The following is a 16,060-nucleotide window of genomic DNA, read 5'->3' on the forward strand; positions in this document are numbered from 1 at the left end:
AAGGTTAAAAAAAAAAAACCATAGCTTCGAAATAACAAAAAGCCAACCCGAAAGCAGGCCTGTAGGGAGAAAGGCCTGGCCCATCTGAGCTTCCAATACAAAGGCAGATTAGGCAGATTATACTACGAAGTATGGACTCGATCCATCGATCAACGACTCACTGCCACGCCCATTGTACTTCAACCCAAGTATTTCTCACTTTTCCCTAACTGATTTTCCCGTTTAAAAGCAAGCAACTCTAGTACTGCTGCACAGCGACTTTGAAAAGGGCTCAAACAAGATAAGCAGTTGCTTAGAAAATCATTAAAATACATATATAGACTAATAGACATAACAGAATTTCCTCATAATTCACTTGAGCAAAATAACACAAACACATAAATGGTAGACAATTTATGAACTGAACATTGAGTTGCCTCCCTCCTAGAATACGCAAACTAGATCATAGGATATACTTGATTAGTCCACTTGTAAATTTTGTTGTATCCACTTTATTGAAGAACAAAAAGGTACACTCTTGTCACTCTCTAAGTCTCTTCTGCTTTGTTCCCAAAGTCGATGCATACTGAATGTGATAGACCGGTTCATCGAGATAAAATACTCAGTAGTAGTTATCATCAACCCAACATCACCCACCTCAAGAGGACAATGTTTCCAACCATTTTACCAACTCTTAAGTTAAACCCTTATACCTGAAAAAAAAAAAAGAGTTAAAACCTTGTAGAATCATCTTGATAAAATTACTATCATTTTTATTATGGGATGATCTCCAGCAAAGTGAAGCGATAATTTATAATAGAAGGTATAAAATAAAGGGCAAATAAGGGAAGAACAATGCTACACATCTAAAATTCCATGCATCTCTGACCACATGTTTGTCGTTGCTTACAAATTGGCAAAAGCAAAGTAGACCTCATAATATGTGCACCTGCAAGAAATCATCCAACCTTTTCTTGCCGAGTCTGGGTAGTGTGGGCCTCTTCAATATGTCGGGTGAGAAGTGAAATTCCATAATGGGAGGCACTCGAGGCAGCATAATACGATGTCACTGTAAGTTGAGCAAACTTTGGAAGTGTATAACCTGCAACAGATTAACAGCCAGTTCAATTTTTGTACATGCATAACTTCAAATTTTCCTAAAAACACAGCTTAGAACCCCAAGAAGAACATGTTTTTTCTCTAGAGAAAGGTGTGCCAAGATAGACAGTGACTATATTTTTCCATTGGTTGATGCTGCATACCCAAAAGCCCTCCACCCCGCCTTCCCCGAATCACTCCTGCTATTAAATTTTTCACCTATTCTTTTTCTCGCTCTGACCTTATTGGTAATCATAAATCAATCCTCAGATACAGGAGCACCTGATACCAAACCGCTATAAGAGCCCTACAACCCATAAATGATAATTTAGATTTTTATAAAAGCTTTAACGATGCTTCAAGTTGTAAGTATAAAAACAAATGTCACTAATCTCAGTGACAGATGATAACAATCCTTCTACAGATTAGATTCATTAGAAAAATCTGTTATCAGCACCCTGTGCATAACCCTTGGCTTCACCAGTCAGAGCCTCTACTCCAATATGTCTGAAAATTCTTTCATTTGATCTCAGATTCTATAAGCCTATACTCCCTGAAGGCTTGTCACAGCATATTGTAATAACCTCCCCGAAGGGATTGTAACGTTTCGAAATAAATGGAAGGTAATCTACTTGCACAAAATGATTTAATATATGATAAAAAAACACAGGATCAAATATCTGCAACCCACCCCACTCCAGTATATATGTACCAAGCTACTTCCAGATTGAGCTAGCCTTTTTCCCTAAATGATTGCAGCTAACTATTTGAGTGAGATTTGTGGGAAACCAGCATATCAAAGACTACTTTGGTTACCTAAAGAACCAGATCAACAATATTCCTAGATGGAATATGTTCTTTGAAAACCAAATACAAAAATCTTTGATCAACGGGCATTAACAGATAAAGGACCTTTTACTTTAATACTTGAAAAAATTGTTAACGGACCAGATCAGCAAGTGAAACAGATTATGTTGTGCATAAAACTCAAGGAAATTTGAGCGCCAGTTTCAAGAAAGTAACTAAATTGAAATTTAATCATTGCACTTTTTTGCTAGAGAAAGAGGGGATAACCATACCTCCAAATGCAGCACTGACACCTGAAAAGAGTAGCAGTGGGGGAAGCTGTGGAGAAGAAAGACAATGAAGGTAAGCTAAGCAGAATTATATGCAATTGATCCTACCAATCTTCCAAGCTAAATGAAGAATGACTGGAAAATCAACTTAAAAAACGGAACAATTGCAAAAGCAAAGAAAAAGTATATGAGATCTACCCCAACTACAAAAGGAAGCCACTTTGGTCCCTTCACGAGATTTTGAAGATACGGGATCCCTGAAATAAAAAGAAAATACTGAGCACTTAATTTGTATACAAAAGTAACCGATCGAAAAAATAAAAATTTGTATAGAAAAGTAAATAGTTTGGGAAGATAAAGGAACACGAATATACCTGCATTGAAACCGTGAACCGCACTAAGCATTGCACCAATACCAGTCCCAGCCTAGTTAGAAGAAGAAAGCAGGAAGAGTTGAGCAAGAGCATTTAACTTAACAGCAGTAGTGCTCTAGAAAGTATAACATTTGAAGACGCCAAGGATACCACGCGCATAAAATAAAAAATCTCATAATTCTATGAATCCAATTAACGTTTAGTAATCCATAATTCTTTATTCGAAGACTTAACGCAAACCAACAACAAATCAACCGAAAGTCAGCTTCCAAAATAAACACAGACTAATACAACTGTTACAGATTGAGGAGATAAGGGAAGAAACTGACCACAGCAGTGGCGTCGTGGAGAACGGGAGTGATGGTCCATTCACCCCTTTCCTGGATCATCAGTAGAAAAAAGTACACCAAACTTACATAAGAGTAAAATCATCAAACGCGTAATGGACATTGCGATTAAAAAAACAACGCCACAGAGAGTGCGTTTGAAAGGGCGTACCGAATTAGGGATTAAGAGGGAGAGACAGCGAGGGCAGCGTGGGGAGCCGAGGCCAGGGTTGATGGTTGGATCGTGGAAGAGATTGCCGTTCCTTAGCTTCTCTTCGTAAACCTCTCTCGTCCCCATCTCTTTTTGCCCAAGCACGCCCGCACGAACAAAGGACAAACTGCGTCTCTCTCTCTCTCTCTCTTCTCTCTCTCTTTTTTTTTTTTTTACTCTTTTTTAGGCCCGTTTTATTTTTTTTCTTTTTCAATTTCAAATTTGTAAAGTTTAAATTTTTCTTATAATTATTACAAATTTTTAAAATTTTTAAACAAACAATAACAAATAATTTAATTTTTTTAAATCTTAAAATAACAATTATATTATAACAATATTTAAATTTTATAATACTTATATTAAACTTTTTATTTTTTATTTCTTGAAATTTCATAAAACATCTTAATTCAAACAACTCTACCCATAAAATTACTAATATTTATTGGTTTAGTTAAACATAATGCAGTGTAAAATTAAGCTATCATTGGGTAAAAAATTTAGGCTCATTTAGATATAAAAACACTTTCAACCCATCTTATTTTATCTCATCTATCATTATAACTTTTTAAAATTCTCATACAAAATATCATAAATAATTTAATTTATCTAAAATTGTCTCGTCTAATCTCATTATTCAAACGAGTCCTTAGGTTATGAACTACAGTTTATCAATGTATTTCAATTAAGTTGTTTCAGCCATTTTATTTTTATATAAAATGATTAACTTACCATTCTCTTAACAATTGTATATAAAATAAAGGATAATTATGCAAAGTTGCGTAGGCAGTCAAAGTAGCTAATCGCCTTAGAATAGTTAACTTATGCTGTGTTTAGTTGTTGAGAAAATTCAACTAATTCCAAACTAATTATTAATATAATTCATTATTTCTTAATTTATTATAAAAAAAAAGTAAACACATCTCAATATACTTAATATATTTAAACATATATCAATAAAACTAACAAAATATTAGTATTCACAAATCAATTTAGATTATTTGATATCACCTAAACATTCGAACATAGCCTTGTACATGTGGTTTAGTAAATCTCTTCCGATAAATAATTGGCATTTGGTTTCTCTTCAACTGGTGTACTCGCATTTTATTTAAATCGAGTCGAGTTTAACTCATACAAGTTGTGCTCAATATGCTTATACAAATTTTGAACATCTTATATAAATTTTGTTCACATGTTTAAATCCAATCGAGTTTATACAAGTTTTGCTCGTTTAATTTTTAAATCAATATTAATATTTACGAACATCTTATTTATTAAAACTTGGTTGGAATAACAATATACTCTTATCTCATCTCAATATCTAAACATTATAATAAACACGACACTTTTTTAATTTCAAATATTTAATTTTTTTATCTAATTATTACTTAATTACAACAATTTTTCTAAATTTTCAAACAAAATACATAAAACATTTTAATTTTTTTAAATCTCAAAATAAAAATAATATTATAACTTTTTAATATTATAATAATATTATAACTTTCTAATATTTTTATTTGATTTTTTATCTTTCATTTATCTAAATTTCATAAAAATTTAAATTCAAACTATTTTATTATTATTTAAAATTTATTTTTTATTATTTACAAATCATCTCATCTTATTATCGAAAGTTTAAATAAGCCGAATTTGAATGAGTATGGCTTGATTTTGACAGTAAAAGTATCTCAACTAATATTATATAATTATCACAAATTTTTAAATAAAATATAATAAATAATTTAATTTTTAATTTTTCATTGATCTCAATTACTATTTAAATCAGGCCTTAAAACTCGAACCGCACACGAGCGTTTATGTGCACCCGTGTACAGATTTTAAAAACAAAATGTCAAAAAGCATGAACAATTGAACATAGCAAACGATAGGGGGGTGGTGTGAGAAAACCAAACACAAACGGGCTAAAAACATAACAGTAGAGAGAGAAACCGAGGCCCTATCATTTTTTTAATAGAAACCGTTTGTGTTTCTCTCTCTCTCTCTCTCTCTCTGCAGGACGGTCGATCACTTAATTTACTGTTCTCACTAACTCCGTAAAACCCTAATTATCTATCGCTTCCTCCCTAGAATCTTCAATCCCTCTTCTCAATCGATCCACTTCAATAGCTTTTCGAAGCCTAACCATTTATCTCCCTCTGTCTGACCTGAAATACCTCACTCTTCGTGCAAGATCCGTGGCGGCTTTCGTTGAATTCGATGCTATTTTAGGGTTCGCTTTGTGGTCCGTCAAGGCTGGCGGGGATTCGAGTCAAGTAAATGGTGGATCCGCCAGGTTTCCGTCCTCCTCCGCACGCGTGGTCTTCCCGAGGAAGCTTCCGGACTTGTTTCTTCTGTCTCTGTCCTTGCGGGTCCCACTCTGTTCGATTGCCGTTAAAAGGGTTACAGAGCTGCGACGATTTCTGAGTGGAAAAACAAAAAACAAAAAACAAAAAAACTAAAAAACGGAAGGAAGAGAAAAAGCATGCTCAGTGTGCTGCGTGTGCACCTCCCTTCTGATATCCCCATTGTAGGCTGCGAGCTAACGCCCTACGTGCTCCTTCGCCGTCCTGACAAGACCGTCACCACAGACGATGTGTTCGATTTTGCTCCACTCGAAGGCCACTTCTTGAGGTACATGTGGTAAGTGATACAAAGCCCCACCATCTTTTGCTATTGTTGAATTTTGGTTTTTTGTTTCTGCTGTTAGGTGAATTTGAATCTGGGTGGTTGTTGGACATTTGAGCCAAGCTTTTCTGTACAGGCTCTGTTAAAGACGAACTTTATTTCGTGTTATTTTTGGTGCTTATAATTGGATAATTTTTGTTATTTACAAGCTTGTATCGATGGTAGTCTTCAATCTTCGTGGGCTTCAATTATGTCTGCATGAATTAAAGGTTACTCTTCTATGTTAGTTTCAGTTACACAAATGTAGAGCTGCTGATAAAAAAAAAGTTACACAAATTTAGAGTTGGAACTTTATTATAATTTAAATGTGGTTTTTTTTCCTAGTTTTTGCTTTTCTATTTGATAGTGCAATAAGATATAATATATTCATTTTTGAAGATCTTGCTATTATTTTTTTTTATAAGTAAACAAATTTTATTGATCAAAGAATTAGGCGAAGTCCAATACAAATTCACGAACAACTATATGCCCTAATTAAGAAGGCGCAAAAGAGACAAGAAAGTCATGTAGGTCCATGCCGTTGAAATCAACAACAATGGCCCAGGTACATAGAGTACTGTAAAATAAAGCTATAAGTTCCTCTATCGATCTATCGTTGTCTTCAAACGTCCACGCATTGCCCTTCTGCCACAAACACCACATGATGCAAATAGAAATCATCTTCCAAACCGCTTTAATCTGCTGCATGTCTCCTATATTTGTCCAGCTGGCCAGCATTGCCACTACAGCCTTCGACATAACCCAAGCCAGCTCTACTCTACTGATCACCCTCATTCCACAAAATCCTTGTTGTCTCACAATGTAGTAGGAGATGGTCCACCGACTCGCCCCCTCCCCTACACATGCAACACCAATTTGTTATGATAACCCTCATTTTCCTCAAGTTATCGGTTGTAAGGATCTTGCCCAAAGATGTCCACAAGAAGAATGCAACTTTGGAGGGCGCCTTGTGTCTCGAAAGTCTTCTCCAAGGAAATTGAATGTTGGACTCTTGAGTGAGAGCGTTATAAAAAGAGCGAACCGAAAATACACCTTTCCCGATGGGTGACCACCACAACCCATCTTCTCGTTGATTGCTTGGTTTAACGGAGTACAAAAGGTTGTAAAAATCAGCAAAACTGCTCATCTCCCGATCTTGTGCTGCTCAACTAAAACTGATATCCCAATGGATCTTCCCACCCGATAACCCCATGACATGAGCCATTGCAACGTCTTTAGCTCTAGCAAATAGTGAAGGAAATGAATCTTGTAGGGAAGTATCACCGCACCATATATCATTCCAGAATTTAATCCTGGAACCCTCACCCAATTGGAGTTGAGTATGTTGAGTAAAGACCCCCCATCCTCTTCTAATGTGTTTCCATAACCCACTCCATAGGCTCCTCTAACTTTTTTAGAACTCCATCCCCTCCATATGTCTCCATATTTGTGCTCAATCACCACCTTTCATAGGGCTTCTGGTTCTTTGTTATATCTCCACAACCATTTTTTGAGTAGTGCCCGATTAAAAATCCTCACATTTCTAATACCCTAATCATCGTAGGAGATAGGACGACTTACCGTTTCCCACTTCACTAGATGGAATTTGAATTCCTCCCTCAAACCACCCCACGAGAAGTCACGTTGGAGTTTCTCAATTCGGCATGCCACACTTGCCGGTATGGGAAAAAGTGATAAAAAAAAAATAAGTTGGCAAGTTAGAAAGTGTACTCTTGATCAAGGTAATCCTGCCACCTTTCGACAAGTACATTCTCTTCCATCTCTCTAGTTTCTTCTCTATCTTTTCAATCACTGTCTCTCATAAAGAGGACGCCCTGGCAGCCACCCCCAACGGAAGTCCTAGGTACGTCAAAGGAAGGGAGGCTATCTAACACCTCAACGTGCTAGCCAGCTACCGTATATTAGGGACATCTTCAATTGAAACCATCTCTGATTTATTTAAGTTCACTTTCAACCCGGATACTGCTTCAAAGTAAAGAAGCAAGGCCTTCAAAACTCAAACCTAGTTTTGATGTGGCTTAAAGAAAAAGTGTGTCATCTGTAAACAACAAATGAGATATTTTAATGATTCCCCTATCCGGGGTTCCAATGGAAAAGCCATTCACAAAGCCATTATTAACCAAATCATCCTGCTTAAACCCTCCATCACAAAGACAAACAGCAAAGGCAAAAACTGGTCGCCTTGTCTTAGGCCTCGTGAGCTATGGAAGAAACCAACTGGGCTACCATTTATCAACACAGAGAATTTCACCGTTGATATGCACCAATGGATCCACGACTACCACCTCTCACCAAAACAGCACCTCCCAAGAAGGTAGAGGAGAAAGTCCCAGTTAACGTGATCATACGGCTTCTCCATGTCAATGCAAATGATCCCTGCTATGCCAACCTTCAATCTATTGTTCAAACATTCATTAGCAATAAGAAACGCGTCTAGAATTTGCCTACCTTTAACAAAGGCATTTTGGAGTTTGATGATGATCTTCCCCACTACCTCATTTAGTCGATTTGCAAGCACTTTGGATATGATCTTATAAACCCCATTCACTAAGCTAATGGGTAGAAACTCCTTAACCTCATTAGCCCCCACCTTCTTTGGGATCAATGTGATGAAAGTGGTATTTAAGCTTCTTTCAAGTGATTGATTTGACTTATTTATGAGAAGCTAATTTTCTGAAGTGTATTTTTTTGTATGGACCAAGTGGTACGCCAAATATGCAACTGTACCTTGTGATCCACGTGTTGGATCATGTGTTCCGCACTTATAGAAAGATCACGCATTCAAAGACATTTGATTCCTATATTTAAAATTAATGACAATGCTATTGTTTATTTTTTTTGATAAGTAAATAAGTAGCTTTATTGAATAGAATGAAACTAGGCAAAGCCCAAGTATACAAGAAGTATACAAAGTGAGACACCTAATTACATTCTAGTGAGCTGAAAAGAAGATAGAAACTCATGGACATTCCCACCCTTCAATACAATAGCAGAAACCACTTTAAAAGAGAGAATACAAAAAAAATCCAGATTTCCCCCACTGTACGCTCTTTGTTACTAAAACACCTATCATTCCTTTCTGACCATAAACACCACATTAAGCACAAAGGTATCATACGCCACGCTGCTGCCAATTGTGCACTGATATGCCTCCTGTTCCAGCACGCTAGTAGTTCCAACACACTCTTAGGCATTACCCAACTCAGTCCTGCTCTATCAAGGATACCATCCCATAATTTCCTCGCCACCTCACAATGCTATTGTTAGTATTTCAACAGATCGGAGTTAGTTTTGATATTTCATGGTTCGCTTTTTTGTTTAATGGAGTATGTAGTTGTAGTGCAATAAAATTGTCCAGGGAAAGAGCATAGGTGTGTTTTTCTCATGCATGGTTAATTAATATTTTTTAATTTTGCTATTAGTTAGGTTCTTGGGAGGAGAGATTTAGATACTTTCCTAACTAGGTTCCTGGGAAGGGAGATTTAGATACTATCCTAACTTCAGATTTTTGCTGTTGTGGTTCTCAGAAAATGAACCACTGGATTGTCCTTGACTGCTCGAGAGACCTAAAATGCACTAGGCAGTGGCTTTTATTGATAAATAAATAAATGTTTATTTTATAACTAGAGGAGACATTGGGATCTCACATGGAATGGAAAGATGTTCTTCATGATAAACTTTTGGAGGCTTCTTGTTTAAAGAGGAAAAAGGCAATTGAACTTAGAAAATATATTTACTTATCAAAAGAAAGTGCTTGCCCAAAAAAGGGGGCAGAAGATCTAGGGAGCCAGTTAGTGTTAAGTATGTCCAAGCTTGACAATAGCAATGGAGATTTGGTACGGAGATGCCTGGGGTGCGACGATTAAGAGTTGATCCACCTGCAGTCACAAGTAAGCAACTCAAACCACTGCTATGCCTATACTTGATGCTGGCTCCATACGGATGCCTTGGGTTTGTAGAGATCTCGATAAGAAATTTATATCAAGTAACCAGAAAGAGATCTTAATCTGAAAAGGTAATAATAACTAACAAGAATACTTTTATCAAATACTTGGGTAACATCTATTTGCTTGATTCAATAAAATTTTATCTTATAAAAAAATTATTTATAAGATTATTTTTTTATAGGTAAAAGAAAATTTATTAATAGAAATGAAAATAGACTTATTCCAAGTTCATAGGACGTATAAAAGGGAAAACACCTGTCAATAACTAGAAATAGATACAAGAAAGTCATGAAAATTGAGTTCGTTTAGATGTGTGATATCCCATTTGATAAGGATAAGGGTAGGTGGTGTATGAGATCCCATATTGCTTAGGAAGAAGAAGTTCTTGCTCTTTATAAGGTTCCAATGGGGCTTCAGTTGTATCATTGATTAATCATTTTGGAGTATAGATCATATGGTTTGGGCCTTCTATTAGGGCGTTACGAGATCTATAGCAATTGCCCATGACATTAGTGTATCAAAGAAGAAACGTCTAAGTTCATCCAATGAGCGTTCCTTGTATTCAAAGTTTCAATCATGATTTTCCCTCCAGATGAACCACAGTAGACATATGGGAACCCCTTGGGTGCAAACAAAATCTCTAGGGACTGGGGGATTTTTCCTTTGAATTACTCGAGGTGCACGTGCAGGAAACTTCTTGCGGAGGGCCTCTGCACCCCTAGGATTAGTTGGAACACTATTCTCGGACACCCGGTGCCAATAAAAAAAAAATTCCATGATATGGCAATTGCTGGGTTGCTGTGTAGACCTTTCCAACTGGTTAAAAGGTCAACTACCCTCCTAGGCATAACTCATACTAGCCCCACTTAAAAAATAATACTCCTATCAAATAATGATAATAATACTTATAAAAAATAACAACTACAATAAGAATAGCAATAGTAATTATCTTTCACACCAATGTCATCTATCAGAGTTAGATGTTGCCTTGCAAGATATTGTTGATACAGATATTGCTTTTTTTGCCTGATATATTACATTTTCTGGTTCACCTAATGGTTTGGAACCCAGAGTTCAGGCTGTAATTATTGACACCAATTTTGGGCTTGTTTGCAGGTATCGTATACAAAGTGATAAAAAAGTTGCTGTCTGTAGCATACATCCATCCGAACAAGCCACACTGCAGTGCCTTGGTTGTGTTAAGGCCAAAATTCCTGTTGCCAAAAGTTATCATTGCTCTCCTAAGTGCTTCTCAAATGCATGGCAACATCATCGTGTTTTACATGACCGTGTTGCAAGTGCTGTAAATGAAAATGGAAATGAAGAGGAAGAGTTGTTTGGGCGCTTCAATAGTTCAGGATCTGCTGCTAGCTTATCTGGTTCTGCATCAACTCCTAGCTTGACTAATGGTTCAGCACCTTTGTATCCTGCTGCTGTTACACAGAGGAGTAGTGGTGAAACTTGGTTTGAGGTTGGACGCAATAAAAGATATACACCAACAGCTGATGATATTGGCCATGTTCTTAAGTTCGAATGTGTTGTAGTAGATGCTGAAACAAAACTTCCTGTGGGGCATGCCAACACTATATTAACTTCCCGTGTAATTCCAGCTCCCTCGCCTAGTCCACGTGGTTTAATTCCCGTGAATGGAGCTGATCTGATGGGGAATCTAGATTCAGATGGCCGTGTTTCGTCCTCTGGAACTTTTACTGTGCTCTCATACAACATTTTGTCTGATGCTTATGCTACAAACGATATATACAGTTACTGCCCCTCTTGGGCTCTTTCCTGGCCTTACCGCAGACAAAATTTATTAAGAGAAATAGTTGGCTACCGTGCAGATATTGTTTGTCTTCAGGAGGTATGCAAACCAAATTTCAGTCATTGTATGGTGAGAAATATTTGGGTTTGACCAGTGGTGCCGTGGTAGAAAGTTTGCAAATTTCAGGTTAAAGCCTTTTTTTTAGGGAAGCTGTTGTACTCAATGGAGGTGTAAAGAAGCTGAAATTACTAATATTCGGCATTTTGAGATGTGATTTTAGATCTCTGTTTTTCACTTTTAGCTACAAAATCTTGAGTGCTTATTTATGCATCTGACCATTTTTAAAGACCTAAATGACCCTTAGGTTTTGAAATTTTTTTGCTAATGCTGAAGCTGAGATACTAGTTTTGGTTTCCTTTAATTAAATCTATAAATGTGGGATCTATTTGGTATTTTTGAAGTGGCGTGCATGTTTTGAAGGGGATTCATTTGCTTCCTTTTATATATGTTATTTTTTATGAGTAATTCGTTTGCTGCTGTTACTGTGTTCTTGTAAATTATCAATGCTGCATGCAATAGGAAGACATGATCCTCCTATGCTATGTTACAGTGTTCTTCTGAATTAACAATCATAATGCGGCAGAACTTGGATTGGAAATTGCCTTTGAAAACTTATAATTTGAGAAAAGGGCATGTTTGGTTAGTGAAAGAGATTTCTTTAAAAAAAAATTCAGATTTGTTTTGTATTGAATTTTGTGAAAGTGGGTAGGTGAGAGCTTGTTTAGGTAAAAAAATTTTGAGATGTATTTGTATTGGGGTTTGTGAAAGTTTTTTTTATAGGTAATCAAGAAGTAAATTGGGGTTTGTGAAATTAGATATGTTGAATTGAAAAGTTGTTTGGATAAAAATTTTGTCAGGTTTTGTGAAAGTTGTTTCGATTTTGTGTTTTTTTAACAAAATCTTAGGCAAATGATTGGTGAAACACTTATTTGAGAGAGATTTATTTTTGGTGTTTAAAAGGTTTTGGATTGAATTTGAAATTCAAAAACCTAATGTTGATCATGCCTTAGTATGACCTAATAATGTATTCATTCTTCCTTCCAGGTTCAAAGTGATCACTACGAGGAGTTTTTTGCTCCAGAACTGGATAAACATGGCTATCTTGGTTTATATAAGAGAAAAACGAATGAGGTTGTTTGAAAACTTCTTGCTTCTTTTACATATATATATATACATATATATATATAAACTTGTTCCTTTTGGTTAGCTTTTGAAGCTCTTTATATTATTGATCTTGTTGCAGGTTTACATTGGAAATACCAATACAATTGACGGTTGTGCAACATTTTTCCGGAGAGACAGATTTTCACATGTTAAAAAATATGAGGCGAGGAACTTTCTTGCTTTAATTGTAGCACTCCATGGTTCTTTGTCATTTTATTGAAGTTTTTGCTCGTGTGCAGGTTGAATTTAATAAGGCTGCACAGTCTTGGACTGATAGTCAATTGCCAAGTGCTCAGAAGAAAACTGCTTTAAACCGGTTGTTTAAGGTGGTTCAGTGTAATTTATATTTTTCCTGGGTCTTGTTCCCAGATGTTGTGCAGTTTATGTTGGCCTGATAAATGCTCATGTGAGTTTTTATTTATTTATATATATAGGATAATGTTGCTCTGATAATGGTTTTGGAAGCAAAATTCAGTAATCAGGGAGTTGATAATCCTGGAAAACGCCAGCTTCTTTGTGTGGTAGGAATTTTTATTTATTTTTGTTAATTCTCTCTCTCTCTCTCTCTCACTCACACAGTGTTTTTCCTTTCGTCCTTCCCCACTTACTCTATACTAAAATTATTAGACATGGAACCCTTTTTTGTGCTATTTGCATATGGGTATGGCCTCCTGCTTTGTGTGCGATCAGGCAAGCTGCTTTCTGTGAGCAGTGGTTAGATGTTGAGGAGTGGCCATGAGCCAGCTTCAGTCCAGGCCCAAGTATTGGTCTTTCTCAGTTGTCATTAATGTATCTAGTCATTCCCTTATACATGCACTGTTGTGGCTTCTTTCTCATTTTATTGAATAGGTCATTATGTGAAGGTTGAGAATCGAGATATGATTCCTTGTCTTTTTCAATACTCCTGCTTGCCCTTGCACTGTGGCTTGTCATCGTATATTCTAACCACATTTTTTTGTCCTTTTGGCTACAGGCAAATACACATGTAAATGTTCACCAAGATTTAAAGGATGTAAAGTTGTGGCAGGTAACAATTGTTTTATTTGGCATTTATATGTAAGCCTTATACTTGTTTCAATCATCAAAACCCATATTAATTTTGCTGACTGCTTGTTTGTCAACTTAGGTTCATACTCTTCTGAAAGGATTGGAGAAAATAGCTGCCAGTGCCGACATTCCAATGCTGGTTTGTGGGGACTTTAATTCAGCTCCTGGAAGGTCTGTCTATTGATATGATATTATTTTTGTTTATTTCTTTTTACTTATTTTGCTAAGCAGATATGCTCCAGCTGATGTAGGACTTTTAAGTAATATATCACAAGTATTGGTTTATGCAACGAGGCAGTGCTGTATTTTGTTGCAGTGCTCCTCATTCACTTCTTGCTATGGGGAAGGTGGATCCATTACATCCAGACTTGGCAGCAGATCCTCTTGGTATCTTGCGTCCAAACAGCAAGTTGGTGCATCAGTTGCCACTGGTAACGCATGTTTTCTTCTTGTACATGGTTTCCGATCCATACTCATTGTTGATGAACCTTTTCTACTCACTAGACTCCTGGTTAAAATGAAAAAGGTGGGAAAAAAGAGTGGGGGAGGAGGTTATGCTTTCTGGTTTAAGGCTGATGCTGGGTCTAATTGATGTGCATTTTCAGGTGAGTGCTTACTCATCCTTTGCAAGAATGGGGGTTGGTCTTAGTTTGGGACAGCAGAAAAGGAGATTGGACCCCACAACAAATGAACCCTTATTTACAAATTGCACTAGAGATTTTATTGGCACACTAGATTATATATTCTACACAGGTGAAATTGTGCAACAAATTTTTTTAATCTGTTAATTTATGATTTTTTTAAAATCGCATTTAAATGTTAAGATATCTGGGTTGTGGCTTCAGCGGACTCTTTGACGGTAGAATCTTTATTGGAGCTCTTGGATGAGGAGAGTTTGAGGAAGGACACTGCGCTTCCTTCTCCAGAGTGGTCGTCTGATCATATTGCACTCTTAGCTGAATTTCGCTGCATGCATAGAGGTAGACGTTGACACTTCAGGGTAAGCAATTGTTATACGTATATAATCTAATTCATTTGTTTGCTCATTTGCTTGCAAGATTTTTTTTTGTAAGCTGGTTGATGTGCTCTTAATACACAGATTTTATCGTTGTTAGTATTTGTATTGATAATTCATGTACATAATCTTTGTTTTATTTTATTAGCAATAAAAATTTTATTTGACCTAAAAAGCACAAGTAAGCAGGCTCTGATGAATTATACTCTTTTCTCTATTAGTGATCCCTAGCATCTGATTATTTGTCACTTTGTCAAGCCTTTCGAGTCTGGTCTGTCTGAGGGAAACCAAGAAAACATTGTTGCTGTTTGGATAGATCAGATGTAGCACAAAACTTGCTTCCAACTACAATGGAGTAGTCTTATAAGGAAGATGCAGGCAATGAAAAAGACATTTACTGATCTACCCACATGGAAAACTACAATGGAGTAGTCTTATAAGGAAGATGCAGGCAATGAAAAAGACCCACCTCCCGTTGTTTCTCCTAGAAGAATATATTTCCTGAACTTAGACTACTTAGTGGAGAAAAAAGGAAGAAAGAGAACTAGGAACCATGATCACATATTGCTCAAAAGTTTTCAGAATGCCTGGAAAACTTTTCTGAACACAATTGTTTTAGTTGATACTTCTGTATTTTATATATCCCATAACTTCAGGGCATAAATTTTGCTTATCATAATAACAAAGATAACTTTAGGAAAGAAACTGATTACCAAGTGCAAATTACTATATCTACTTAGAGAGAAGAATTCTTTCTAGTTCTATGAGGCAAATCAACTTGCAAATGATGAAACCTCTAGTTTGTGGTGAGAAGGTCGAAGATTGTTTTGGCTCTAATACACAAATGATGTGCACGGTAGATTCTTGTTGCAAAGGTTCAAAACATTGCATACTCACAAATGATTAAGGTCCGGGGCGAATCATTTAGGAAGAAACACCTAACATTCTTGGCCAGATTGCTGGCACTGAATTCATAATGTGTTGCTGTACATGGTCTCTTTAATGTGGTTATTGTGTTAACATCAACCTCAAATGGTTGTAGGTCAGGAATGGAGACGCCCAAAGAAGTTGTTGGATAAAGATAAAAGCTATTGTTAGAATTGTAGATCATATGCCCGTGTCTTACTCAGGTATCTCCTTGTGGGATCCTTTCTATGATCTCCTTTGTATTATCTTAACTTGTCTTATAGAAAAAAAAAAAAATTACGATTTTCCCGTACTCAATTACCTTTTTCTTTTTCTTTTTCCTTACTAATAGAAATTTCATTAGAATTTTTCACCAGCTCAAAATAACTTATCATTCCCTCTCGTTT

At 36.3% G+C, this 16,060-nt stretch overlaps 2 protein-coding genes across 3 annotated transcripts; one reads left to right on the top strand and one right to left on the bottom strand.

Moving 5' to 3' along the window:
- Positions 1-259: 259 nt before the first annotated feature.
- On the bottom strand, positions 260-3,233 carry LOC108982704. The gene is made up of 7 exons (XM_018954143.2): positions 3,026-3,233; positions 2,857-2,907; positions 2,528-2,579; positions 2,352-2,410; positions 2,157-2,202; positions 948-1,081; positions 260-692 (listed from the first exon to the last, which is right to left on the bottom strand). Exons 1-7 carry the CDS (start codon positions 3,149-3,151, stop codon positions 687-689), a joined length of 474 nt encoding a protein of 157 aa, XP_018809688.1. The 5' UTR covers positions 3,152-3,233; the 3' UTR covers positions 260-686.
- Positions 3,234-4,958: 1,725 nt separating this feature from the next.
- LOC108982711 (carbon catabolite repressor protein 4 homolog 1-like) lies at positions 4,959-15,950 on the top strand. 2 transcript variants are annotated; one of them, XM_018954160.2, is made up of 12 exons: positions 4,959-5,707; positions 10,816-11,560; positions 12,566-12,652; positions 12,765-12,848; positions 12,925-13,011; positions 13,120-13,206; positions 13,659-13,712; positions 13,812-13,903; positions 14,049-14,163; positions 14,338-14,485; positions 14,578-14,732; positions 15,790-15,950. In XM_018954160.2, the coding sequence occupies exons 1-11, from the start codon at positions 5,550-5,552 to the stop codon at positions 14,721-14,723; spliced, it is 1,803 nt and encodes a 600-aa protein (XP_018809705.1). In that variant the 5' UTR covers positions 4,959-5,549; the 3' UTR covers positions 14,724-14,732; positions 15,790-15,950. The 2 variants fall into 2 exon arrangements, with proteins under 2 accessions (XP_018809705.1, XP_035545457.1); XM_035689564.1 differs by having other exon boundaries at positions 15,795-15,950.
- Positions 15,951-16,060: the final 110 nt, after the last annotated feature.

This window comes from Juglans regia, chromosome 4 (assembly GCF_001411555.2).
Source record: "Juglans regia cultivar Chandler chromosome 4, Walnut 2.0, whole genome shotgun sequence".
NCBI lineage: Eukaryota > Viridiplantae > Streptophyta > Magnoliopsida > Fagales > Juglandaceae > Juglans > Juglans regia.

Excerpts from the sequence above, each read along its gene's own strand:
- LOC108982704 (XM_018954143.2), bottom strand. The coding sequence starts at position 3,151 with ATGGGGACGAGAGAGGTTTACGAAGAGAAGCTAAGGAACGGCAATCTC. Across the intron at positions 2,908-3,025 it reads CCCTCTTAATCCCTAATTCG|GAAAGGGGTGAATGGACCAT; the intron begins GTACGCCCTTTC and ends CTGATGATCCAG. Across the intron at positions 2,580-2,856 it reads TCCACGACGCCACTGCTGTG|GCTGGGACTGGTATTGGTGC; the intron begins GTCAGTTTCTTC and ends TCTTCTAACTAG.
- LOC108982711 (XM_018954160.2), top strand. The coding sequence starts at position 5,550 with ATGCTCAGTGTGCTGCGTGTGCACCTCCCTTCTGATATCCCCATTGTA. Across the intron at positions 12,849-12,924 it reads CACATGTTAAAAAATATGAG|GTTGAATTTAATAAGGCTGC; the intron begins GCGAGGAACTTT and ends GCTCGTGTGCAG. Across the intron at positions 14,164-14,337 it reads TGGTGCATCAGTTGCCACTG|GTGAGTGCTTACTCATCCTT; the intron begins GTAACGCATGTT and ends GTGCATTTTCAG.